General features: G+C 38.1%; 6 protein-coding genes across 8 annotated transcripts; 3 read left to right on the top strand and 3 right to left on the bottom strand.

The window, feature by feature from the left end:
* The first annotated feature begins 5,003 nt into the window (after positions 1 to 5,003).
* LOC140765920 (ethylene-response factor C3-like) lies at positions 5,004 to 5,972 on the top strand. The gene has a single exon (XM_073105248.1). It carries the CDS (start codon positions 5,057 to 5,059, stop codon positions 5,717 to 5,719), a length of 663 nt encoding a protein of 220 aa, XP_072961349.1. The 5' UTR covers positions 5,004 to 5,056; the 3' UTR covers positions 5,720 to 5,972.
* A 779-nt stretch (positions 5,973 to 6,751) lies between these two features.
* Positions 6,752 to 9,885, bottom strand: LOC140765919 (uncharacterized). Of its 2 annotated transcripts, none has more exons than XM_073105246.1 (7): positions 9,608 to 9,885; positions 9,302 to 9,445; positions 8,528 to 8,595; positions 8,381 to 8,431; positions 8,113 to 8,172; positions 7,563 to 8,012; positions 6,752 to 7,130 (listed from the first exon to the last, which is right to left on the bottom strand). In XM_073105246.1, the coding sequence occupies exons 1-7, from the start codon at positions 9,774 to 9,776 to the stop codon at positions 7,041 to 7,043; spliced, it is 1,032 nt and encodes a 343-aa protein (XP_072961347.1). In that variant the 5' UTR covers positions 9,777 to 9,885; the 3' UTR covers positions 6,752 to 7,040. The 2 variants fall into 2 exon arrangements, with proteins under 2 accessions (XP_072961347.1, XP_072961348.1); XM_073105247.1 differs by having other exon boundaries at positions 6,752 to 7,120; positions 9,608 to 9,884.
* Positions 9,886 to 10,351: 466 nt separating this feature from the next.
* On the top strand, positions 10,352 to 11,959 carry LOC140764453 (probable inorganic phosphate transporter 1-4). The gene has a single exon (XM_073103032.1). It carries the CDS (start codon positions 10,352 to 10,354, stop codon positions 11,957 to 11,959), a length of 1,608 nt encoding a protein of 535 aa, XP_072959133.1.
* A 596-nt stretch (positions 11,960 to 12,555) lies between these two features.
* LOC140765604 (OVARIAN TUMOR DOMAIN-containing deubiquitinating enzyme 12-like) lies at positions 12,556 to 21,245 on the top strand. Of its 2 annotated transcripts, XM_073104768.1 has the most exons (13): positions 12,556 to 12,715; positions 14,542 to 14,648; positions 14,795 to 14,909; positions 14,995 to 15,164; positions 16,512 to 16,585; positions 17,338 to 17,392; positions 18,079 to 18,153; positions 18,318 to 18,391; positions 18,498 to 18,546; positions 19,017 to 19,101; positions 19,467 to 19,523; positions 20,144 to 20,177; positions 20,252 to 21,245. In XM_073104768.1, the coding sequence occupies exons 2-13, from the start codon at positions 14,616 to 14,618 to the stop codon at positions 20,283 to 20,285; spliced, it is 855 nt and encodes a 284-aa protein (XP_072960869.1). In that variant the 5' UTR covers positions 12,556 to 12,715; positions 14,542 to 14,615; the 3' UTR covers positions 20,286 to 21,245. The 2 variants fall into 2 exon arrangements, with proteins under 2 accessions (XP_072960869.1, XP_072960868.1); XM_073104767.1 differs by having other exon boundaries at positions 14,542 to 14,909.
* LOC140764451 (uncharacterized) lies at positions 20,896 to 21,417 on the bottom strand. Its single transcript, XM_073103031.1, has one exon. The coding sequence runs from the start codon at positions 21,415 to 21,417 to the stop codon at positions 20,896 to 20,898; it is 522 nt and encodes a 173-aa protein (XP_072959132.1).
* Positions 21,418 to 21,768: 351 nt separating this feature from the next.
* Positions 21,769 to 24,163, bottom strand: LOC140765573 (3-hydroxyacyl-[acyl-carrier-protein] dehydratase FERN, mitochondrial). The gene is made up of 4 exons (XM_073104721.1): positions 23,845 to 24,163; positions 22,308 to 22,423; positions 22,126 to 22,232; positions 21,769 to 21,995 (listed from the first exon to the last, which is right to left on the bottom strand). The coding sequence occupies exons 1-3, from the start codon at positions 24,151 to 24,153 to the stop codon at positions 22,136 to 22,138; spliced, it is 522 nt and encodes a 173-aa protein (XP_072960822.1). The 5' UTR covers positions 24,154 to 24,163; the 3' UTR covers positions 21,769 to 21,995; positions 22,126 to 22,135.
* Positions 24,164 to 25,500: the final 1,337 nt, after the last annotated feature.

The following is a 25,500-nucleotide window of genomic DNA, read 5'->3' as shown; positions in this document are numbered from 1 at the left end:
GGTTTCGTGTAGCAGAGCATTACCTATAGTTGATCACCGAGTTATATTAATGAATTGTGTCACTTCCTAAGTGCTCGAGCAACCTCTAGTTCTTATTCAAAGTGCATCTATCTATATATATATATGACATATTTGATTAATTGAGTAGTGCAAGATAAGAAGCTACGTGGGTCACCAACTACATGGAAAGAGACTCTTTGGAAGAGCTTACTTTTAGTGTTCAATCCTAACTGGTTTCATTTCTAGCTAGAAAACGATAGATATAATAATATTAATCCATTTCTACGAATTAAAATCTTCTTTTCTTCTTCTTCTTTTTTTTTTTTTTTTTCCATTTTTTAAAAAGAGGTCTTGTAGAAATAGTTTCATCAACATTTAGAACAGGGATTAGGATTAACTATTCCAATCCTGAGGTTTACATAGCAAAATCCTAATGACCAAAGAAAGAAACCTTCACATAGAATTAATTGATCATAGCCTAGAGAAGTGGTCAACTTTTGCTTCCTCTCCCACCAATAATGCCGATTATAATGAACCATAAGATTTGATATAAATTGGGTTCATCAATCCGACTTAGCCTTGAGAATAATATGACAAGTTTATCTTTAGAATTTCAAACTAGTATCTCCTTTTCTAGTCCCATTAATTATGACATCAAAAGTATATAACATTTCCTTAGATTCATGCACCTTCCCAGGAGAGGATTAATAGCAGATAGAGATACAGAAGGCAAAAGTGGAATAGATAAAAGTGCACGTGTGCAAAGTTAAGCTCTTTCCCATCCCTTTCCTATTTGTTTCATTTGCTTTGATATGATATGATATGATATGCTATCCATCACTTAGAATAATAGTTTGTTGTTTGTTCCAATAGAACCATCTTACTTTTGTCACATGAATTGGTCTAAGGTTTATCTTTCATGTTAATTGACATGTTTTGCTTATATGATAATGTCTCAAGAATCGAACCCATCAAGAATTATATACGAAATTGAGAATATTTCTTTACTTTTATTAAAATAATAATAAAAAATTAAAAAAAAAATACTCTGACACCCAAGAAAATATTCCAAACAAATCCCTCCAATCTTAGCTCCTTATTCCTGGAATTATGATTTTAGAATAAGAGAAGCTTCAATTCAAATGCTCCTTCCTGGAAATGCCTCCACATTGCTTTCTTAAAGTCCTCACCTCACCAACCTATACATTTGGAAAGTAAGCAGTAGAAGGCTTTGGTGGGTCCTTGGATGTGTAATGGAGAACAAAATTACTATAAAAAATAAAACATAGTAACAAGAAGTAGTATCAGTAGTAGTGGCATGGTTCTCTGCATCTGGAGCACATCATGGGAGATGGAAGGTATACTTGGCTGCCTAACATCTGTCACCATTCTGTGTGCAAATTGAAAGGGTCCTCTGAGGACAAGAATGGTTCTTTGAAGTCTTGAAGTGCAATTGTGTGGTCCTACGTTCATTGTATTAATGCATGCTCTCTGTGGTGCTGGCAATATGACATTAGGTATCATCTTTGTCTTTGTTTTAGGTCCCACTTTTGTCTTCATTAGCTTCTCTATCCATTTATCATCTCATTCTCTCTTCACATCTGCTTTGCTGAGCATGTTTCAGATTTGAATCTGATTATATTCTTAAAAAGATATTTGTACATGATTGCACCAAACTTTCAAAGTATCATTAATTATTGAACTAAACCTAGATTTAAAACTATCTAATGTTATTCAATGTTATAATACAAGAAGAAGAAGAAGAAAATGATAAACTCTTTTGCACTCTAAAACTCAATAAAGAGGGGTATTTTAACTAATCATAATAACAACTTTAAAAGAGTTAAAAAAAAAAATAGTAGCAAGTATGATATTCTAAAACATATAATGGTGGTATTTAAGATTGACACTCTTGTATTAGTCCTCAGCTTCTTTCTTTTCTTTTTTCTTTCTGCAACTAATTTGAAGCATTCCTCTTAATTTCTTTCACTCACTTCTCCATGATGATCACAGTGAGAGTTTAATCACTTTTGCATGGGTTAAGCTGTTAAGGAACTATTGGCCAGTCAATGGTCATGCCATCAACTGTGATGGAAAAGCTCAGTTTGTTTCTTTGGGACACTTCAAAGGATTTTGTGAGGCTCAAACTTTTCTTGATGTCATTATCACTAATTCAATTGCATTCTGATAAAGTTTCACAACTTAATCCTCTTTTATTTTAGTTAAAAAAAAATCATCATCGATGAGAAGATAAAGACCTACGAAGATCTTCTACTACCATTACCGAACAGTGAAAGAAGGCAAATAGAATCACAGTACCCATCTGGGAGGACTTCAAACTTACACTTTAATTCCTGAAGAATCTTGAAATTTAGTCTGTATCTGGTCTAAATTTCATGTGATATCTCAGACTAAGGATTGAATATTAACAGGAGATCTCTGCGAAAGTCTACTGGATTCCAATTCCTAAAACGTTGGAGCTTTCTGAGTTTTTGACACGAGTAGTGACGATCAGGAGATGGATGTGTTTATGTCTCTCTCTCTCTCTCTCTCTCTCTTACAAGAAGAAGTGAATTAAAAGCCATATCCAGCAGAGACTTTTGTTCACTTCCATTTCTTTGTTCAACTCAAATGTATTATACTCCTTTTTTGATGGGAATAGTTGAAGAGGAATTTCCAAAGAGAGGATGGATTATGGGAGAGTGTGACTTAAACTACTGATTTGGTCATGCATAATAAGCAGAGGATAGGCTGATTCATGTCATACCTGAATCATGTCATCCATGAACAAGCCCCATAAGATTCAATTTATCTTTGAAATAAGTATATGAAAGCAGTTTTTATTTTTTATTTTTAAAAAAAGAAAGCTCATAAATTAGATATCATTCATAATCCAAATTACATAAGGTATCATAAGCCAGACTTGAAGACAAAGAGCCTGTCTCCTACCTGTAGGACAGATCTAAATAGAGGGATATAAAATCAACCATCTAAAACATTCTTAGATAATAAGAAGGATGATCCAAGGAGTAGTAGTGTTAAAGTCATCTAGAATTTTAACCATTGAAAGTGAGTCTCTAAAGACCCAAGACCCAGAAGCAGTTAAAAAGTGAAAATTTGACTATAGAAGAGATAATAATATGTTTCAGTGTGAGAACAAAACTTGTGAGTTTCCTTCCCCTAGTCAAACCCTAACAAAGGGTTTTCTTCCCCCTATCATCTTGCCTCCTCTTTCTGTCTCTCTCCCCTAGCTATTACATTTAGGAGGAGGGGGCCATGGGCCTCTGTCTGTCTCTCTCTCCCTTTGCTACTTTACTCTCACTTCTTCTCTTTTGTACTGCAGCTCCTTTTCCTCTTCTCTTTTTATTCTCTTATTCTTTCACTATTACTATTAGACATGGATTGTGCTAAATATAAAGTATAAAAATCATTGTTTATTAGTAGTTTAAATTTTTAGAATAGTTGATGAGTTAATATAGTATTGGAGTAATGTTCTTGAGTACAATCCTATCAGGCTTATTTGTAATTTGCAATGTAAAATCTTCGCTCATTAAAATCAAGTCTACATCTTAGGTTCGTCAAAATATCTTATCTCTAAGTGAAGAGAAATGTTAAATGTAAAATATAAAAATATTATCATCTAACAATTTAAACTTTTAGAGCAGTTGGTAACCGAAGAAACTGTGTCTTAGTGTCGACGCTCAATATGATGAGGTAAATCATATGAAAGAGCTCGGTTTCTTTTATAGGGAGTTTTTTGCTTGGCCTACTCCCTGTTGGGGACTATAAGTAGGGGATGTGTTTAGAGGTTTAGGGATATTTGGGAACCTTTCTTATTGAAACTCAATGAGTGTCGTATTTTTATAACTATCCAAAATTATTGTTATTTTATTTTCTCCCTTAGTTTACTTAGTTATCTCGTCATATATTGTCTATCAGTAATGATTATTATGTTTATATTGCCCTTTTTTTTTTCTACAATTAACTCTCAATGCCTTATAAGGATATGCATGCCTAAGTTTACAATAGTTGTGATGGAACCGTTAAGTGTGAGCTCTTTGCACCCACGCTGTCACCTAAGTTGTGTAACTTATAATATCCTTTCTATAACCCTAGACTTATTCTAATATTTTTTTTTTAGTAAGAAGTAGATATTTATTAAGTTGTGGGATTTATTCATACGATGTTGTAGTTCGATTTCCTAATTTTTGTCGAAAATAAAGAAATTTTATCGTAAACTTGAAAAGGAAAAGATAAATTACATTCTATTCTCTCGTGGTTTGACTCGATTTTCTTATACTCATATATACTTAAAACTTAAAACCTTCCTTGTAATCTAGATCAAATTACAAGCGTTAGGCGGTCGATCGTTAACAGAGATTTAAAAAAGACTTAATTATTCTAAAAGAAATATAGAGTTATGATTTGATGATGGTAAAAATTAATTTAGTCATCTAGCAGCTTGCTTCTAACAAAATACTAATGTGAATGGGGGGTAGTAACAGGGTTGATTATTTAACCCATTGAATATTAATTAGGCCCAACGACAGAGATTTAAACTTTAATTTGACTTTTAAAAAATCACATATTTACTGCCATTGAGATGCTCCTTGGATCACAAATTTCATCCAAGGTGAAAAAATTAAATTAAATTTTTTTTAATGGTCTTCTAATGGCTACAAAGTGTTTATTTTTTAAAAAAAATAAATAAATAAAATAATTATGTAGTCTTTTTTATGTGGAAAAGAAAAAGAAAAGGAGAAGTTGGGATTGGGGGAGTTCAAGTAGAAGCATCAAATAGCTTCCAGATGATGGCGTTTGCACATACACCACACTTTTGGATGCGTATCCGACGTGGCCGCCGTGCACAATTGACCCACGTGCTAATTTGAACAAATCCCACGTAGGACCCACCGCCACTTTTGTTTGTATTTCCGCTTGTGCCCTTATCCTCGTTTCGTCTCCCTCCACTTCCAAGTATAAAAAGGGGCGGGCTTCCCAACGGTTCTATTGCCAAACAGAGTAACCGAAACAAAATTTAGCATCACTCCCACTTATGGAGAAGAGAGAAGAAGAGGCAATGGACTCGTCGATCTTCCACCCCCTATTCCACCACCACTCCCCGGAATCCTCCGCCGGATCCGACGACTCTTCCTCCTCGTGGAGCCACCCCCACAACTGGAGTACTCAGGACTCTCTTCCCTTCGACATTAACGACTCCGAGGAGATGCTCTTGCTCGAGATGCTCGCGGCCGGGACCGTCACCAAGCCCTCATCGTCGTCGCCCTCCGAGACGCCCAATAAATCGAATAACCAGAATTACAGAGGGGTGAGGCGGCGGCCGTGGGGGAAATTCGCGGCGGAGATCAGGGATTCCACGCGGCACGGGATCAGGGTGTGGTTAGGGACCTTCGACACCGCGGAGGCGGCGGCCTTGGCCTACGACCAGGCGGCGTTCGCGATGCGGGGGACGATGGCGGTGCTGAATTTCCCGGTGGAGAGGGTCCGGGAGTCACTGCGGGGGGTGAACTGCGGCGCGGAGGACGGGGTCTCGCCGGTGGTCGCACTGAAGAGGCGGCACTCGATACGGCGGAAGCCGATAAGCAAGAAGAGGAGGGAGGTCGGCATCCACAGTGTGGTGGAGTTGGAAGACTTGGGAGAAGAGTACTTGGAGGAGCTCCTAAGAACTTCCTCAGAGGTGGTGGCTACCCACTTTTGAATCTTCCATGCTATCTTTCTTTGTTTTTTATTTATTTTTCCTCTCTTTTTTCCCCCCTTTTTCTTGGGCTACAAGGATGTTGTAATGGAGGGTGCTAATTTTGATGGATAAAGTCTTTCCAATTTCCAAGAAGATGAATTCTTGATTGGTGCAACCCCTCCACCAGCTTCTTTGTGAACATTCTCATCAAGGGCATTTTAGTCAATTTGATTGGTATGAGGTTAGCTTAAAAACTATCTCAAAGTTATAGGCCTTCAAAAAGAAGTTCCAATATACTACTACTTATTAATCATAAAATCACTAAGATGATTGGATCTATTTATTTTGGGCACTCTGCAATGTATGTCAAAATTTAATCGAGGAGTAAAATAGTAACTTACTGTTATAATTCAATTAAAATAATTTAGATGTATAAAGTGAGAGGTTAAGAAATAATATAAATCTAAATAGTTATTTAGTTGCTATATAGATAGTATTAAGGGGATTCTTTATTAGGTTTTGGGTCTCCGAGAATGAGACATATATAGCCCTGAGTGAGAGGGGGGGGGGATGAACCTGCCATATCTTACTGTGTTTGGAAGCTTCCTTCAGTCTTCAAACTGTAGAGATCTTGAAGACGAAGTGTTCTGGTCAAGTTGGACAAGTTAAGTTCAAAATTTATGGGAGTTTTCTTCCATAATTTATTCTATTTTGTATTAAAAAAAAAAGGGTCCACTGCGCACCTAAAAAATTTAAGTAGTCAATTAATTTATGGTTACTTTCTCACGTATACTTGCTTTGAGGTCTCTGTCATGACCAAATCCTTCGTGTCATGAGTTATTGTTCGTCCAAATGTTGGCAGTGGTGAAAACCATATTCTATCCTCTTCCTTTTTTCCTAGGAGAGGTTGATGGATTACTCCAATGGAGGAAACACCTGAAAGAATTCGAACTGTGGTGATGAAAGCATTTTGACTGTGTAAGTTTCGGTTTTCAGCAGTCAATTTTTGCGATAATAACTTACATTTCTTTACCTAAAAATAACTTTGATTGATTAAAGAACTCAAAAGGAACCAACTGTTACATGGGAAGAATAGATCTAACAATTGCCATTGGCTTCAGCTTGTGCAATTAACAGTACAATGCAACTCAACCTAAATAGTACTAGTTCTGAATAATCTTCTCATCTTCAGTTGTGAAACAAATCTTAAATTGTTAGTGGTACATGACACTGGCTGGAAAATGTACAAGTGCATAAGCTTACAGGATCCAGATGGACAATGTGGATCTGGGACTATACAGTATAACTCTAATCAGTTTAATAATCTATACTTCATACGCTCTTAGGCCTCGGCATCACTGCATGCCATGCGATCTTTATAGCTTTCAGGTGCTTGATTCAACTTTATTTCCTTGAAGGCTGCTGCGAAAAGCTACAAAATAAGACTGTTACTTACAGTCTAAATCAATGTAATCAGCAGGTAGAAGTTAGGAAGAACTGGAATCAAAAAAGCTAGTTAACTTTATTGCAAAAGTCAAAAAAAATCTTGAGCCGTCATACAAGCGGTGTCGACATTTGGTGAACATGCATGAACAAGGCCAAAATACTAATATTGATGTTCGCACTGATAGGGGAACTTGGAAGAATCAGGCATGAAAAATTCCAAAAGCCAAACAAATGCATGTTCAAACGAATGGCATATAAGTACTACAAGCAAGAGAAATATGCATAAGGCATGGATGTGATCCTTCTATAACTTGCAATAGGGTGCTTGAAAGCTCATTAACAGTTTCATATCTTCCTTTGTTAATATAATTAATATATAAACCAAAATGAAATTTTAAAAAAGATAAATACTACTAACCCTGTTATTAGCTCCAATCCGCAAGCCAGAACCTCTTCTAACCTCTAGAGTGTGCTTCCCTCCGTCATTTACACTTCCTGCATCATGGATATTTCGTGTATCACTATGAGAGTGATTCACCTGATATGGTGTTCTACTTTGGGCACCAGACAAGCTATCATCCTCTGTATTCCCATCATGAGTATCTCCTTCAGATACATGCTCACTTGGAAATTTGTTGTTTCTACTGGTGATTGTTTGATCCTTTTTGGAAAACTGTGTAGCTGCAGCTCGGGCACCCTCAATAGCAGCAGTCACACTTTGTGATTTCTCTATTGCAGATGTTCCAGAGCTACTGAATGAAAGAGATCCTGGCTTCAAAGAGAGAGGATCTCGGGGATTTGGAAGTGGAAACTTGACAGGAAGGGGGGCTGAGACAGGACGAAGACCTCTTACTGCTGCTTCGTAGATCTATGACAGATGCATAGGAAGCTTAAGATATAAGAAACAAGCAAATAGAAGGCAAAAAAGAATTTTCTTATAACAAAACAAGAAAGGCTGGAGAAGCTACCTTATTTGCCAAGTTATATACGCCCTGATAACCTCGCATCTCAAATGGAACTAATAACCTCTGCATGAATCAAAGAAAACTATCTTTAACAAAAAACCAAAATACGCCAAGGTCTTAGGAAATGAGCATCTTTGTTGTGAAAGGAAAAATAGTGCCTATCAATTAGTTAATTGATTAGTCTAAATGTTAAAAGAAAATTAGATTATCTATTGGGTTTGAGCACAACTATGAATAAAAATCAATATTCTTGAATGATGTAGTGGCATACTTGTGGATTTTCACAGAGCCAACAAAAGTCTGTCAGTCCTTCAAGCCTCACCTGTAAGTTACAAGTGAAACAGTTATTAACAACAGTAAGCCTAATAGTATTACTAAAAAAATGACAACCTAATGAAAGAAAAATACAAAATCCTACCGATTCAGGTACAGCCTCCCAGCTCACCAGCTCTTCGCATTTAACACAGCCTACCACTTCAATGCAACCTGCAATAAAGAGAAAAAGGTTTACTTACATTAAAAAATTTATAAGAAAAACTTGAAGAGTAAATTTACTTTTATTTCCAAACTACACATCTGTTATGCTTCTTAACAAGGAAGGTCGGCTAAATTTTGCAGCACACATAAATCATCACCTAAATTAAGGCTTATATAGGAGGCTCATTAGATATCATGCAATTTATGCCAACTTAAACAATTAAGATATTCCTTTGGCTCAATGACTTCCAACGTCAAGAAAAGAAGATTCAAAAGGAATGTTCCCTTTTCAATACCTTCATATGCAACTGAAATAAAATTACTGTTGCACTCTAGGAGAATGAAGAAACCAAGGCACTTTTTGTTTCCCATAACAAGTTCATATTTGTAGTTGATGCTTACACTAACAGTACTTTGTACTATTGTTTCTGATTCTTAGATTGCCAATGAAGTTATCGTATTTGAGCAATTACTTTTTGCATTGTATAGTTTGAGAACTTATGCAAGAAGCCATTGTGGTACTATTTAATTTCCCAGCAGTATCTCGATCATCAAGAGTAACTTTTGATTGAGTACCCTAATGACTCCACCCCAGACAAGCACTTATTGATAGATGTCTGCTAAAAGAAAGTATGGGAGGAATTGTACAAAAATGCATGGTACTTGCACATTGCTAGTACTTACATCTCGGATGATCGAACAATATAAAACATACCTAATAGTCGAGAAACCGGATAGTGTTCTGGAAACTTAATATCCGTGATCCCATTAACAGCATATATTTCCCTGTAGAAGTCCTCCATTGCTTTAATAGTTTCTGGATCCGGAACTTTTGAAGCGGCGTGAATCCATAGTCGGCCTTCAAGATTAAAAATAAATAAATCATAAGTTGAATTTTCGACATGGGCGTACAATGTTATCATCAAATCGGAAGAACCCAAGTCTAATTTCACAAAATAGGCTTATGAAGATATGAGATTGGGTAACCCAGGAGCGAGAGAGAAGAGGAGAGGAGGAATACCTGTGATTGGAGAAGGCCAGGATCTCCCCTCGATGCGCTTGATGCCGTAGACCAAAAGAGAGGCCCACGGTTGGTGCATCGTGAGGCAAGGGTTTCTATACCTCTCCCCTCCTCCTCTACCGCGACCACCGGCACCGCGGCCGCCGCCGCCGCCAAAGCCTCCCCTCATTTGTCTCGCTCACTTGCTTTCGATCTCAGTCGCGGTGCGGAAAGCGGAATAGAGAAATCTAGCTGAGAGCTTCATACATATAACAAATAAAAATAGAAGGTTTCCTTTCTGAGCTCGTAATCCGAAATGGAGTAGGAGTAGAATTGCGAATTGGGATTTTCTACTTGGCAGCTTATTATTGGTCGGTAATAAGTTAAAAAGATTTTGATATGATAGCATCGTGATTGATAAGGTGCATTATCATCTTTTATCCGGGAATAACTCGTTATCTCCCAACAGAGACTGAATAAGTGATGGAATATCTTATTCAAAATCGAAACCGAGTAGAATTAACCCGTTTACGATGGGACTATCCGTGTCCGATGAGGAGTATAGATTCTCCCTTGTTCTCGTATCTTTAAGTAGCCCGTTGACCCCCTCACTTCCACCTTGCTCGATAACTCTCTCCCTCTCTATCTCAACTCTATTGACTAGTGTTGCTCTTCACCTTTCAAGCTTCTCATCCTCGTGAGATAGAAACTAATATACAAGCTTAGTTGTCTCTCTCAACTCTCTACTACGTTGACTACCTAGCAATGGCCAGACAGCAGCTACAAGTCCTCACGGCCCTCGACGTGGCGAAGACTCAATGGTACCACTTCACGGCGATCGTGATCGCCGGCATGGGCTTCTTCACCGACGCCTACGACCTCTTCTGCATCTCCCTCGTTACTAAGCTCCTTGGCCGCATCTACTACTCCGTCCCCGGTTCCCCTGACCCCGGCGTACTACCACCCAACGTCGCAGCCGCGGTCAACGGCGTCGCCTTCTGCGGCACGCTCGCAGGCCAGCTCTTCTTCGGCTGGCTCGGCGACAAGCTCGGCAGGAAGCGCGTCTACGGCATGACGCTAATGCTCATGGTCGTCTGCTCCCTCGCCTCCGGTCTCTCCTTCGGCCGCTCCCCGTCAGCCGTCATCGCCACGCTCTGCTTCTTCCGCTTCTGGCTTGGCTTCGGCATCGGCGGCGACTACCCCCTCTCCGCCACCATCATGTCGGAGTACGCCAACAAAAAAACCCGGGGAGCATTCATCGCCGCCGTCTTCGCGATGCAGGGGTTCGGAATCCTAACCGGTGGGATCGTGACCCTAATCATCTCCGCGGCATTTAAGAGCCGGTTCGACGCGCCGGCTTATATCGATAACCCAGCAACCTCCACGGTGGCGGAAGCCGACTACGTTTGGCGGCTCATCCTCATGTTCGGCGCGATCCCAGCCCTCCTCACCTACTACTGGCGGACAAAGATGCCGGAGACCGCTAGGTACACAGCGCTGGTCGCCAAGAACACGAAGCAGGCGGCGGCGGACATGTCCAAAGTACTCCAAGTCGAGATCACGGTTGACAGCACCGCCGACATCGGCCCCACCCGAGCCAATCACCAATTCGGTCTCTTCTCTGCCCAATTCCTCCGTCGCTACGGCCTCCACCTCCTCGGCACGGCCACGTGCTGGTTCTTGCTCGACGTCGCCTTCTACAGCCAGAACTTATTCCAAAAGGACATCTTTACCGCAATCCACTGGATTCCAAAAGCAAGAACGATGAGCGCATTAGAAGAGGTGTTCGAGCTCGCCAGAGCTCAGACCCTCATCGCGCTCTGCGGCACCGTTCCTGGCTACTGGTTCACCGTCGCGCTCATCGACGTCGTCGGCCGGTTCAACATCCAGCTCGTCGGATTCCTCATGATGACCGCTTTCATGCTCGGCCTCGCCGTCCCTTACCACCACTGGACCACCCCAGGCAACCACGTCGGATTCGTCATCATGTATGCGTTCACCTTCTTCTTCGCCAACTTCGGGCCCAACAGCACGACCTTCATCGTGCCGGCGGAAATCTTCCCTGCGAGGCTAAGGTCGACGTGCCACGGGATCTCGGCGGCGGCTGGGAAGGCGGGGGCCATAGTGGGGTCATTCGGGTTCTTGTACGCGGCGCAGAGCCAGGACAAGAGGCTCGCCGACCCCGGTTATCCGGCGGGGATCGGAGTTAGGAACTCGCTATTCGCTCTCGCTGCGTGCAATCTCTTGGGGTTCATATTTACCTTCTTGGTGCCGGAGTCGAAGGGGAAGTCTCTTGAGGAGTTATCCGGCGAAAACGAAGATGATGGAGTTGTAGAAGGAGATGGTAACACCAACAGGGCAGTCCATGTTTAGATTCTTGTATTGTTTTGTATAAGATCTCACGAGAAGATCTAGTTATATAGTTTTGAGTTAGAGGTGTGTAATTTTGTTTCAAATTAAGTCGTCTATTATGTAGTAACAATTAAGAAAGTCAACTCTACGTTACATAATATGATGATCTCTTTTTATTCGTGAAATCCATCCAAAAACCTCCACGTTCGATAAACAAATTTCACCTGCCCAATTGTTCCTGATAACCGCATCGGATATCTTTATCCATATCCAAACTATTCCCCCGATTGGCCTGCGGATAGGCGGATAGCACAACAAAAGTCGGATACGGCAATCGAAGTGGGAATCAGGCGATCAGGCGGCGACGAATTCAAAAAGTGCGACGGTCGCGCCGCTTCGTACACGTGACCTGTTCCTCTTCCAACGACTCCCTACGTCATCCCCTACAACCAAATAACTCATTAACTCGTGACTTACCACGTGTCTGCAAAGAATACATAACGGTCTCTAATGCTACGTGGCGATATGTTATTGGATTCATTTGATGTGGCGAATTTGTGAGTCGTGTAGAAGACCTTGCTTCGGCCTCGCGGTTCCTTCGGTCCTTCCCTATATTGCTGTGTACCCTTCTTGATTCGTACCTTCTACAATTGCTATATATTTCTTTCTATCTTTGGCTTTTCGAAGGAGTCCTTTTTTATCTCTCCCTATCTACTTGGTTTCAACGAAATCAACGTTCGCTTTCGACTCCGAAAGCAGCCGTTGCTTCGATCTCAAGTAAGTTTGTTCCTTGCTTTCCTGGTGTGTTTTCCTAATGGAATTCTCGAATTTGTTTTTCGAAAAAAATTATGTGATCGTTTGTGGATTTAGGGCTTCTTGGATTACTTAAATGAGAGAATCGTTTGGCTGTAGTCATTTCTCTGTCATTTGTTTCATTTTGTTTGGATATTGCGTGCCTCTTGTTTGATTTCTCTTTTCCTTTTTATCCCTTTTAGCCAATAAGATGTTCCCGGATTTAGGAGATATTTGGTGGAATCTCATAGATTTATGTGATTCTTCTGTCTCTGTTTCATCATTCATGTCGATCGATAATAATGGTTTGATGCATCCTCTGAAAATATTTGTATAACAGGGTTCTTCGATTTTACCCAAGAAGAGTAAAATTGTTTCAAGAGCATTTGGCATTGGCCCAGGGTTGATTTTGAAGTCGTGCGATATACCCTAGGGTTGCTTAATTGTTACTAGGAAGTTTAGTGTACCTCTCGGATTAGATTAGGGTTCAGTATTCTCATATATAACATGTACCAGGTCTGATAAATATGAGTATATATTGGATTAGATTTATCCAAGAAATTTTGAAGGGAATTTAGCAATGTCCCAGGGTATGAATTTGAAGTAGATTGGTATTAGCATAGTTAAGGTCTATCCGACGAGTTCAGAGCTTCATATTATCTGCATTTTATATGCCCCAGGTATCATAATTAAGGGTATATAATATGTCATATGTCTGAAGTTTTATCCAACATTTTGGTTCATTGTCGACGAAAGGAATTATTCCAACAACAATGCATGCTAGACATTTTGGATAATAGATTGACTAATAGGAATCAGATTGGCAGGCTTAGCAATGTTTTGCTGTCAACCAATTATAGAGTAATGTGGGCTGCTTGTGGCATGTTGGAACACCAACTTAAAAATCCACAGTATGAATGTACAGTCAATATGTGGTTGGTTATTTCACCTTTTAAAGTGAACTTTGAAATTGGAGGAAGAGGGAAGATGGCTTGCTTTCTTGCAGCTGTGAAATGTAGGAGAAAGACACTGAAATAGAGCGAGGGAGAAAGGAATAAGTGGAGTTATTTTATAAATTATTGATCATTTTCTACGCTTAAATCACCAAAGCAAACAAATTCTGGATCTCCCTTCATTCATATAAAAATGCACCTAATGTCTTGAGAAGTCATTTTAACGAATTAAAACTATTTGCAAGTCAATCTTTTACCATATCTAGTCAAATATTATGTATCCTTAGCATATCACGTCCATATTATTTGAGATTTGTCATATCAATGCATCCATGTTGTGTATTTTGGATATTTGTCCATTTCATAGGCTCTTACTGGTAGAAGAGATATCATTCAAAGAATTTCTATTTCTCTATGTGAATATTTTCTCACAAGAAAGGATATAGTAGACAAAAGATAGGGAATTCTGAGATGATTTAGAAATATTTTCTTCTTTGGAATTTGAGGTGCTTCTTACGAATGTAGCAGGTAAACATAACGTAAGTGGGATGTTTTTAATCTTTAGTAATTATTCATCTCTTAGTATTCTTCAGGTGCTTGTTTGTGTAAGAAAAGTTAACTAAGAGAATGATTTATGAGTATTATGTAAAAAATAGCAACAACAAGAACAGTAGCAATTTGCGATATCTAGTTTGCTCTGTGAATGATTTTTGACTCTCAGAAACTTATTATTCTTTTGCTTTCTTTTCCGTAGTCATCAGTACTCTTTGATTTCTTAGTATATTTCAGGTGCTTGCGTTTGTGAAAAAAAGTTTATTGGAGTATTACTAAATTTGATACATTCTCTGACTTGTGCAGCTTTAAAGTTACATAAGGATATTCACTTGATATTTTGACAAAAAAGTTGATGATTATGCGCGAACCAGATCCTGATGTTTTGCGATGGGGTCTCCATCTTCTTCAAGGTGACCCTTGTGCTGATTCTACAGAATATGGGAACTCTAGTCAAATTGATGCCAGTGCTTGTGATGAAGCTTACATCAGTGAAATTAGTTATAGAACGGATCGTAGTATTGTAGAGAACGATGAGATTATTGCCCATGCTCTTCAGGAAGAATTTTCACAAGTTGCTGTTGCTGAATCATCTGGACCTTCACATGCAGATGAACAGCACTTGCATGCATCTGTTCTTACGCAAGATTGGTCGATGAATAGTTTAAATTCGGGTATACTATTACCTGGAATACATGTTGCTATTACTATCCTTCTCATGCATTTCTTTCATTTGATTATTTCATCTAATTTTTGTAGGAAGTAAACCTCTTCATGAAGAGGGAGAAGACATGGAACCTTCCAGTTCATGTCCAAGTCCTGAAGAAAAGTTACATGATGGAGATGCACACTTCATAGAGCTGACAGAAGATTTTTCTGCCTTGGATGGTGAAGTAGGCAAGAGATTGAACCAAATGGTTCCTGTTCCTGTAAGTTCTCAGCCTCTGTAGCTCATTTATCACTATAACTTCTTAAAGAAAAAAGAAATGCAAAATGAGTTCTACTAACAGTCTGGCTTTTGGTTGATAACGCCAATTTGGATTTTTTTTCCCTTTCTTTCTCGATTTGCATTACCTAACATGGGAAAATTGAAATTCCTTAATATAATTCTATATTCACCTCCATGGGTTTTCGATGTCCAGTTTCAACATGAGCATCAAACTTGGGTTACAGTGCCTCTTTGGGGAAAAGCTGTTATGGAATGTGACTGTATGAGATAATAGAGGGGTAAAATCAGAATTGAAGTTTGGCTCAAGTGTAATATATCATCAGGAGACCCTGTTGTAACTAATGCTTTACAGTTTACTGCCCCTTTAGAAATCCATACTTGATGCTATTACAATATTCTTTTTTTAGGACTAAAAAAATCATAATTACCACTACATTCATTAAAATATTGTAATTGCCACTGAAATATACCTCTTTCCAAATCCAAATTGCCATGCTTGTTAATTTCTTGCAGAATATTTATGGAATATTGTTGGCATGTAGTTGTTAAAGTGAAAAAATACATATAAATGGCTAAAATTCCCTTATTTTTTTTAAGTTGAGCATAAAAATATTTGTATCTAATTTTTTTCTTTTAAAAAAAAAGGATTTTTCTTGTACTATGATATTGGTAAATTATTTACCTTTAGAAATTAGAACCATTTAAAACATATTATATAAGGGAAAATGGTCTTTTAACAGTGATTAATTAGATTTAACTGAGATGATGGTATTTTTGAAAAGGTTGAATAATTTCCTTGGCAATTATGATATTTTGCAGAATGTGTGGCTATTATGATATTCTTTAAAGTGTTCGGTGGCAATTATGTACTAATCCTTTTTTAAGGAAAAGAGAACAGCCATTTGTGAATGAAGCATGACTTTATTCCAAGAGGTGTTATGAGGGTACTTGATGAGATGTCTGTGATAATCATCTATCATTTCTGACTTTTATCCTTTTTTTATTTTTTGGTGTTCTTAGCCACTGTCTATTTGGTCTTCAAGAACATTGAATAGACATCAACAATGGGGTAAGTGCACAGAATTTATATATGTGCAGATGTGCTAGCTTAGGGGGTTCTCTGCTCACTATGTGAAGTCACTATTCACTTTGCACAGCAACAGAATCTCCTATCTTGAAAGGGAAAAATGTTGTCAAGGAATTACATATTTCCTTTGTTAGGATTTTAATCTAGCTAAGTAATATGTGTTTGATATTCAATTCTCTTGGTAGTTTGGTGATGTACATGCTGAGTTAACAATTGTTCTCTGGATTTCTTTACGTACAGCATGTTCCTAAAATAAATGGAGAAATGCCTTCTATTGATGAGGTTACTTCAGATCATCAAAGGCTTCTTGAGAGGTAACAATGAAGTTAGTTGATTTTTTGGATGCTTGTCAGAAATATTTCTTAGATACTCAACACTGTTGCCAACTCTAAATAATTACATTGTTAAACTTGGATATCTTGAACCATTGGAACTAAATGCAGTAACTTACATTTATAGTCTACATAATAAGTAGTAATGTCCTGAAATCTGGCCGAAGTATGAGATTGTCAATAACTCTTACACATATATGGACCTTTGCTTGGTCTGAAATTGTCACAAACATATTGTCAATAAGTTACCTTTGCGTGTTTTTCCAAAATGCAATCTATGCATCGGATATGTGTTTGCGGTCCCTTCGCTGCACGTAGTCAAAATCCATGTAGAACACATAGAACTTATTTGACTTGTATCATTATTTTTTCAATAAAAACCTTATACTATAATAATTTAAGTATAGATGAATATATGTATCTTCCTTTTTTTGGATAATTTCAATCGATTTTCCTACTAAGTTTGTTGAAGTCTGCAAACTTAAGTATCCATAAGAAAAATACAGAAAAAGTAAGTAAAATAAAAGAATTTCTTAAGAATATGAGAAGTAATGTTTGACATCTTCCCTTTCTAAAACCCCGCATAGGTGGGAGCTTCATGCATAGGGACGCCCTTTAAGTTTGTTGCATGTTCTAGGTTATGTTGCTCTGCAAGCATATCTATTAGTTCTTTTTCTTTTTCTTTTTTTGTTAACGTTTATATGCGGTAGTGAAGCTATTGACTACATATGTAGGTTGAAGTTATATGATCTGGTCGAACTTAAGGTTCAAGGAGATGGTAATTGTCAGGTTAGTTAACTACATTCCTTCTTTATTTGTTAAGTTTCTTCCTTCTTAAATTATTTAATGGATATCACCTGAAGAGGCTCTAGTTCTTTAAGTATCGCATGAAAGTGAGCTCCAGAGGTGAACTTAGCATTTGACTGCCATCCAGCTCTTTATTTTTTCTTTTTCTTTTAATAGCTCTTATTACGCATGCATTCTAGATTATGGTCCACATTTATATTATATTTTCTTGGAAATGATAGTAGATAACATCTGCATAGGAGTCTAAATTTATCATAATTTAGAACCTTCATCCACTAAAACGGGGTCATCCTATAGACATCATATCAAAATTGGGAAAGGTCTCTGAAAGTAATTAAAAGTCTAATTAATTAACAATTTATCTTTAAGAATCCACTTCTGGTAGACATGCAAGATGCTCAACATTAATTACACATCACTACATGCTTGGCCAAAGGCCCACATTTGATATTAAAAAATGATTATCCAATATTTTGCAGTCATCAGTAGATGCACACTTAGCTTTCCATTGAATTGCTCTCTAGGGATATACCATTCAATATACTAGAACCAAGCAGAGTAATGAATAATGATGACTCATTGGTTTTTCCTACTAGTTATCTGTTGAATTGGCTAGAGTTTTTCTTTTCCCTCTCAATCTTTGTTTCCTGAATTCCATTCCTTTTCAGTTCCGAGCACTATCTGATCAGTTCTATCGTACTACTGAACACCACAAGTTTGTGAGACAGCAAGTTGTCAATCAGGTTTGTGGAGACACATTGATTTTGATACTCATTCTACTTGTTTTTCCTTAGTACTACATTAAACTTTTCCTTCTTGGTTGGTGGCCAAATTCTTTGGATTTCTGGACTCGATTCTTTTTAAGTTTATATCTTTTGGTAAGTCACTCTTTTAAGATGGTTGTCAGCTCAAGTCGCGGCGTGAGATCTATGAGGGATATGTCCCTATGGCTTATGATGGCTATCTGAAAAAGATGTCTAAGTGAGTTATTATTCTTCGTAGTTATTCAATTACTGGTACAGTTAAAAAACTACTTTATAAAGTAATACTTATCATGCATCTTTACCATGTTGTACCAACAAAAAAGGAGTGGAGAGTGGGGCGACCATGTCACATTGCAGGCTGCTGCAGACTCGGTATGCCTATTATATTCTTCATCTATAATATTCTTTTGCATGACTTCATTCAACCATCTTTTGTACAATGAAGAATTTCAATATTGTTAGCTATGGTAGTAGTACAGTTCCATCTTGTCAATTTGATCATTGTTTTGTCAGGATTGCTACTTAACAAGGTGCTTATATTGCTGAATAATGAGAACTTGAGTTTTGTTAACTACGGTAGTAGTATAGTTCCATGTTCTTGTTAATTTGATCATTGTTTTAGCAGGATTGCTATATAATGGGGTGCTTATATCGCTGATTAATGAGAATTTGAATGCAGTTCAGTAACTAAACATATCTGAGATATTTATGATTGGTGAATTATTTTTCAAGATGTACAGATATCTCATGATTAATGTTGTATAATGATATTATTCTACAATTACCTTGTTTCTAAACTAGCTAGACTATTGATTTTGCATCTTAATTTACCCTTTTTGCAGTATGGTGTCAAAATTTTTATCCTAACATCATTCAAGGATACATGCTACATTGAAATATTGCCTGTTGTTCAAAAGTCAAAACGAGGTATGTTTTACATCTTTTCTCATTTAGTGATATGATTAATATTTTATTAATTATATGCATTTTTGGGTTGGAACAGTAGTTCTTTTCGGATAAACAACACAAAGTTATGATGCAAGCTTCTTCTTTTTTTTCTTTTGTTAGTTATGAACTTATGATACATTGGCTGTTGTTTGATTCCCTATATAATTGCTAGCTATTGAAAATTCAAAATGGATTCCATTATTTGACTGATTATTGTCCTGTCTTTTCTACATTGTGCTTAGTCAACGCAAGCATTTCAGTAACCTACAATATGCATATGTTTGATTCCTTATGGTATCTCTTTGACTCTTTTACACTGTTTGAAAGTCTCATCACTTTTGCAGTTATATTTTTGAGTTTTTGGGCTGAGGTGCACTACAACTCAATATATCCGGAAGGAGGTAACTCCATCTCCTGTCTCTTCTTTGTTGTAGTGCTGTACTTTTCTTTTTCTTTTTCTTTTGCCTTCTGTATTTGTATGGAACAACTTCTCTATATTCCATAATACATGTATATGTCTCTCGAGGCACACCTTTACTGTTGATTGAAGACCATGCAAGTGCCCGGATCAATTTCATACCTGAGAGTATCCATAATGAATCAGATCAAATGTTGAACAAACATATAGTAGTCCTTATTAAGTTGGCGTTAATATGATTTGCAGTTGCTTTTGTAAAAAATTTATGGATACAAGGAAGATGGATAGATTCAATTTACATGCAGCTCTACAAGCATTAGGTCACTGAATAAAAAAGAGCTTTTCTTTATGAAGGTATTTTAGTAGAATACTGTTTAGTCTGCATTAGAGCTTGGGGAAATCAACCAATCGTTGAATCGATATTTGAATTGTTACCTCTTCTTGCACCCTTACTATAGTAATGAGGTTTCATGCGATGTGATTCAGTTTGCATGCTGAAAATGCAACGCTTGATGATAAGATCCCAAAACGTTCAATTATGTCTTGTTCTCTTTGGAAAGCAGTTCTGTTGATTAATCTTCCTATACTTTGTTACTCTCGCAGATTTCCCAATCTCCGAGATTAAGAAGAATAAAAGGTGGTGGCACTTTGGTAACAAACATTAGAAAAGCTCAGTTTGGACTTTGTTATTTGACTCGTTCTGTTTCCCAGGCACTTCACCCTGGAACAGTGTTCGACGATGTGATCAAGCAGGGGCAGGAGAGATTGGCATATGATTCATTCTTTGTTCTAACTTAACCCCAGTTCCTTATCTTCCTGTACATACATACCTACTTACCTTATAGGTCAAATATCATTTATTACAGTTATAGGGAAACTAGAGGAAATTATATTCTTTGCTTTGTCTTTTCTCTTTCACCTTGGTAACTTACACAGCTTTAATCCTTGTGACCAACTAACCATTATTTTATTGAAATTCTATAATCCTCCATGGAAAGAAATTATTCTGGCGGCTGAGACTTCATGTATAAGGTATGATATGTCAATCATATTACAGCACTCATATCTAACAATGTTTCGATAGCAATAATGACAACCAAATATAAAGAAATAATACTAGGATTTCATTTTCGTAACTTTTTATTTGACAAAATATTAAAAAGACCATCATCCAAGGCGAAGCCGTCCTTGCGTGCCTCGATCGATAGTCAAAATGTAGTCTAATAATATTGAAGTTACTTCTATTCCAGAATTAAAAGTAGACAGACAGGTACATCATGTCCTTCTCCAAAGGTGATAACAAAAATCTCCTAAATACTCCTGCCCTGTTAATAGTCCCTAAAACCCTAAACCATTCAATCCTCCTGTCGGATCCCCGTCGGCTCAACGCGATACTCTCCGTCGTCTCCCACGGCAGGCCGCATCAGCATCGCCGTGTAGTAGGGCACGCGCTGGATAGCCATCGGAAACCCGAAGTCCGACCCGTTAATGGGGAAAAAGGCGGCGGTGTGCCCGACTTGATCAGGACCCGGTCCCACCCCCGGCCCCGGGGCAGCGGTGGAGGCGGAGGAGCGGCCGGCAGTGGCGGCGGCGATGGAGGGCTCGGCGTGGCGGAGGAGCCACTCGATGGTCTCGCCGTCGGTGCGGTGTCCGAGCTCGCGGGTGAGCTGGAAGATCCGCGCGGCGACGATCGCCGGCATCCGGACCCTCCTCCCCCTCCCCTCCACCTTCCGGTGTCGGTCCTTCGCCGCCGCCGGAGACGGCGACGATGATGACGACCTCTTGGTGCTCCGCCGTTGGGACGGAGGGTTTGTTAGGGTTTTAGAGGTGGAAGGAGAGGAAGGGGTGGGTTTGTAGAGTAGTAGCTCCGAGGCCATAGTCGTCGGCTCGTCGTTTTGAGTGGGGTCGGCGATTAGAGTTTCTTTTTATTTATTAGGGTTTAGGCGTTGGATTGTGGCGCAAATTTACTAGTTTGCCACTTTCGGGAATCGCCACTTTTGGGAATGCTACGCGCACGCATGTGTCCACGTGATCATACCAAACTTTATTATAATCTGGAATTGGTACACACATTGTTTCGCACGTGCGTGTCCATGGAATTTGGAAAGTGACTTCCTTCCTTTTCTTGCCATTGGCCCTTTTCACTCCCCTCCGAGGCTTTTACAATTTAATTACAATTAATTTTTCTATTTAGTGTTATAAAACTAAATCTATATATATTTTTACAATCAATGCATATTTTATTATAATAGAATGCCCACATTAATATCTATTTTTACAAATTAAATGCAATTAAATGACAAAAGCCTCCTCCACTACCCCCACCCCACTTTTTACTTTAAAATAAAAGATCAGTGTACAAACTGCTCCAATGGATTGATAGGAAATTTGTAAGCAACTGCAACTGCAACTGCATGCTTCCTTTTGATGAAGCCTGTGTGATTCATGTCATCGTCTGTGATAAAATTGGAACCAAGTCACTGTTCCGATATTCTAATCATTTTATTTTATTTTTTGATCCAGAGGAAAAACATATCTTCCTCATAGACAAGCAGAAGTTAAAGAACACTATGACGAATAATAACCTGCACTTTGTCATTTGTTCAGCACTAGAGTTGGTAAAATGGTGGTGGCCTCGCCATCAATGACAAGACAATCCTGATTTGTAAAGCATTTGGTTGTAAACTTTGCACTGCCATCAAGAGGAAAAATTCTTCAAGCATAAGCAAATAAATCAATCTCAGTGAAAAGTGAGAGAGGGGTTTACATGAATCTATTCTTGATTCCCTTCGTATATATTGCTTTAACTTCTGCAACCACCTCTTCTCCAACATAGACAGGCAGTTTAAACTTCAGGTTCTGTGCAACATATATTGCTCCAGGCTGCATGTTTGCCAAAATGTGTCATATGATGACAATACATGAGAGGAAAAAAAAAATACAAAGTCCTTTCTGCAAACTAGACTTATTAATCTAGCTATAAGCAGGAGCACATTATTGTGCAATTATATGAGAGAATTGAAGTCGACAAATCGAATATAGGGTTTCAGAAAGTGGGTGGCAAAATTAAGTAGGTAAATGAGAAAACAGATAAAGAAAAAAAAGAAACAGAAACAGAACATATTAGAATTTGAGATAGTATAGATAATGATTTACTGATCAGTCATTATTATCATATACAACTTGCATATGTACATTGTATCATCACATTTTAAGTCATGAGAGGGCAAAGTCAAACAGGAATATTTGGTTGTACCAAAGATTTCAAAGTCACATAATGCTCACAACTCACAAGTAGAGAAGAGGATAAAGAAACAAATTGCGGAGGCACAAGGACCTCCAGATTTTGCTGAAGGAACCCATTCTTCATAAGGAGGCTTTGCAGACAGGAAGGCCCAGGTGACTAACATAATCTAATAATCAGGACAAAAATTGATTTGCATGTCTGCAGTAAACAATTAAATTATGCGATCAGACAGCACTAAACAAGTCTTCTTCGCCACCCTTGAAAGACATTGGGAGTTCTAACAAACCAGTCCATTTGGGGATGACATGATTCCCAGTTCTCACATCCTTTCTCAGTAGACCTATTTACGGTGCATTAATGTGCAAATTCATAGGATATGAAAACTAAAATTTAATCTACTGAGTTTTGGCTGACTAATAAAAGTAACTTGAAACCAAAGTGCATTTACATTTACACTCTCAATTTTGGTTCTATCCTTATGTTTAACAAAATTTCAGTACCGGCAGCTGGTTTACAAAAATCTATGCCTTGCGGCTTGTGTATGTTGCAAGAGCTAACAAGGCACCATTTTGCAATCTCTCATCCTCCATAATTGCAAGGTTTCAAAGTTTCTCAATTACATACTACCCAAACACTAGGAACTTTTAAAACAGACATTCATTCATTTAATTGTAATTAGAAAGAACATTCTATTCCTCTTGTAGTCTAACATGAGACAACTTCTTTATCCTGCTTTACGAATTGAAAAGAGTACGTCAACTTCTTTCTATCATTTTTTGGCCGAAGCCGCAACTCGTTAAGAACCCTTATGAATCCGTTAAGTCCTATATTTGTTCTTTATGAGTTTGGGTATGCAATCTACCCGCCTTACTTAAATTATAACTACTTGTTCATCCTAGCATAATGCAATTGCCCAAAATTGACATTTTCGGTACTCCATTTTGGGAAAAGTACTCTTTGCTCACCTACCAAGAAGCTATTCGGCAAAATGCCTGAGTGAGTTACTTACTCATAAATCACGGAGAGAAACAAGGAAGAGAGAGAGAGAGAGACATACGAAATGCGAGGCGATAAGGGATGGGAATAGCGACGCGACGAGCATGCCATGGACGATCCGACCCCCTTCGAATCCGGCGACTCGGCGCGAGAAGTCAGCATCGAGATGGACGGGGTTTCGATCGCCGGTGACCTCCGAGTAGCTGGCCACGTCGGACGCCGAGAACCGCCTGCACTCGCGCAACACGTCGCCGATTTCGAGGAGGCGAGTCGACCCCTTCACTTCTTTTCCGGCAGGGGGCGACGAAGATGAGCAGAACGAGATGGACCGAGGTGGATAAAGTATCCGAATAAGCCGGTGGAGTCGCATCTTATTCTCACGATTTGATCGTGTTATCTCACAAGTAATACTACAAATACCTCTTTCCAGCCTTATGGGCTGGAATTGTTATCGGCCTTATGGGCTCTTACTGGGCCTCAACTCCAAGCCCATCTGAGTTGCTTCAGATCAAAGAAATATAGCCGTTATAATAAACCAACCGTTTCAGCTCACCTGAAGCATTGACTTTAGCTTTCTTCTCTCTCTTTCTATTCAATTTTAAAATCTTTTGTCTATGATCTTGGAATTACTTATTAATGTATTAAAAGAGCCCATAAAGATGGAGGGCGCCATGTGCTTAGCTCTCAATTTTATAGTGCTTGAAGGTAATTATAAGCCAGATAAAAAAAGAAATTATCAATTTTTAATATATAGATCGGATAACTAAGCTGATTCTTCTTTAAAAAATTAGCCACCACTAAGTCTTAAATTTAACTACTGAGCTATAGTGGTTACTGTTGGTTTTGGCTAGCCTCATGAAATGACTTACTTGGCTAATAAGTGGTTGAGTTAGACTTTTATTAAGATGATGCTTTTGCTCATGCCGCTTAGTGCAAATAGAAGAAAAAGAAAATAAGAGAAAATGAGGTTTTCTCTTAGGTTGGGATTAAGTCATAAAGATTTTCTTCTTCACATCTACAAGAGTGTTTTTGTTTCAAGAAAGTTTCTAAAGGTGTTTTCTAAACTTTAAAATTTAAAACTAATGTTATTGATTTTCTTATGGATGACATTCTTGTGATCTTGAGAGACTTATTGTGATGATATTCTTTATACCAATTCTCTTGATAGTGGATTCAATTTCATGTCCTATGATTTCTTTTCCTTTGAGAAGGGTTTTACACATAAATCTGATTTTTTTAGTTTTTTCTGGTGTTTAGTGTTGTTAATTGACATCATTATTTAATTTTTATTGTCATAGATCTCTTGGGTGGGAAAGAGAACTCATTTCCAACGGTTACTTATGCAATCTTTGATATTAATTGGATCAATACCTCACGGTATTATCCAGTGGTACTCCATATTAATTCTAGAGAATATTTTTTTTAAATGCCCATCTGATAAGCTACTTAGAATTCCAGGTACACATTCTCTACAGCTAAGTTGGAGTCAAAAGCACAGGTTCACATAATAGGGTCACTTCTTTAATAAAATTTCAATTCCTTTAGAAACTGAATTGAGAAAAAAATGAATGCTTAGATCTAATGATAGGTCAAACAAACATAAAATAATACTGATATCAAACTAAAACCACAACTTTTAATTTTTTTAAGACCTTTCTATCTTCTGCAGATAAGTAACAGATGGGCAGCGTGCTAAGAGTGATAAGCAAGTACTAAC

This window comes from Typha angustifolia, chromosome 8, assembly GCF_048772165.1.
Source record: "Typha angustifolia cultivar Huaian chromosome 8, ASM4877216v1, whole genome shotgun sequence".
In the NCBI taxonomy this organism is placed as follows: domain Eukaryota; kingdom Viridiplantae; phylum Streptophyta; class Magnoliopsida; order Poales; family Typhaceae; genus Typha; species Typha angustifolia.
This window is presented reverse-complemented; position numbering and strand designations above follow the sequence as displayed.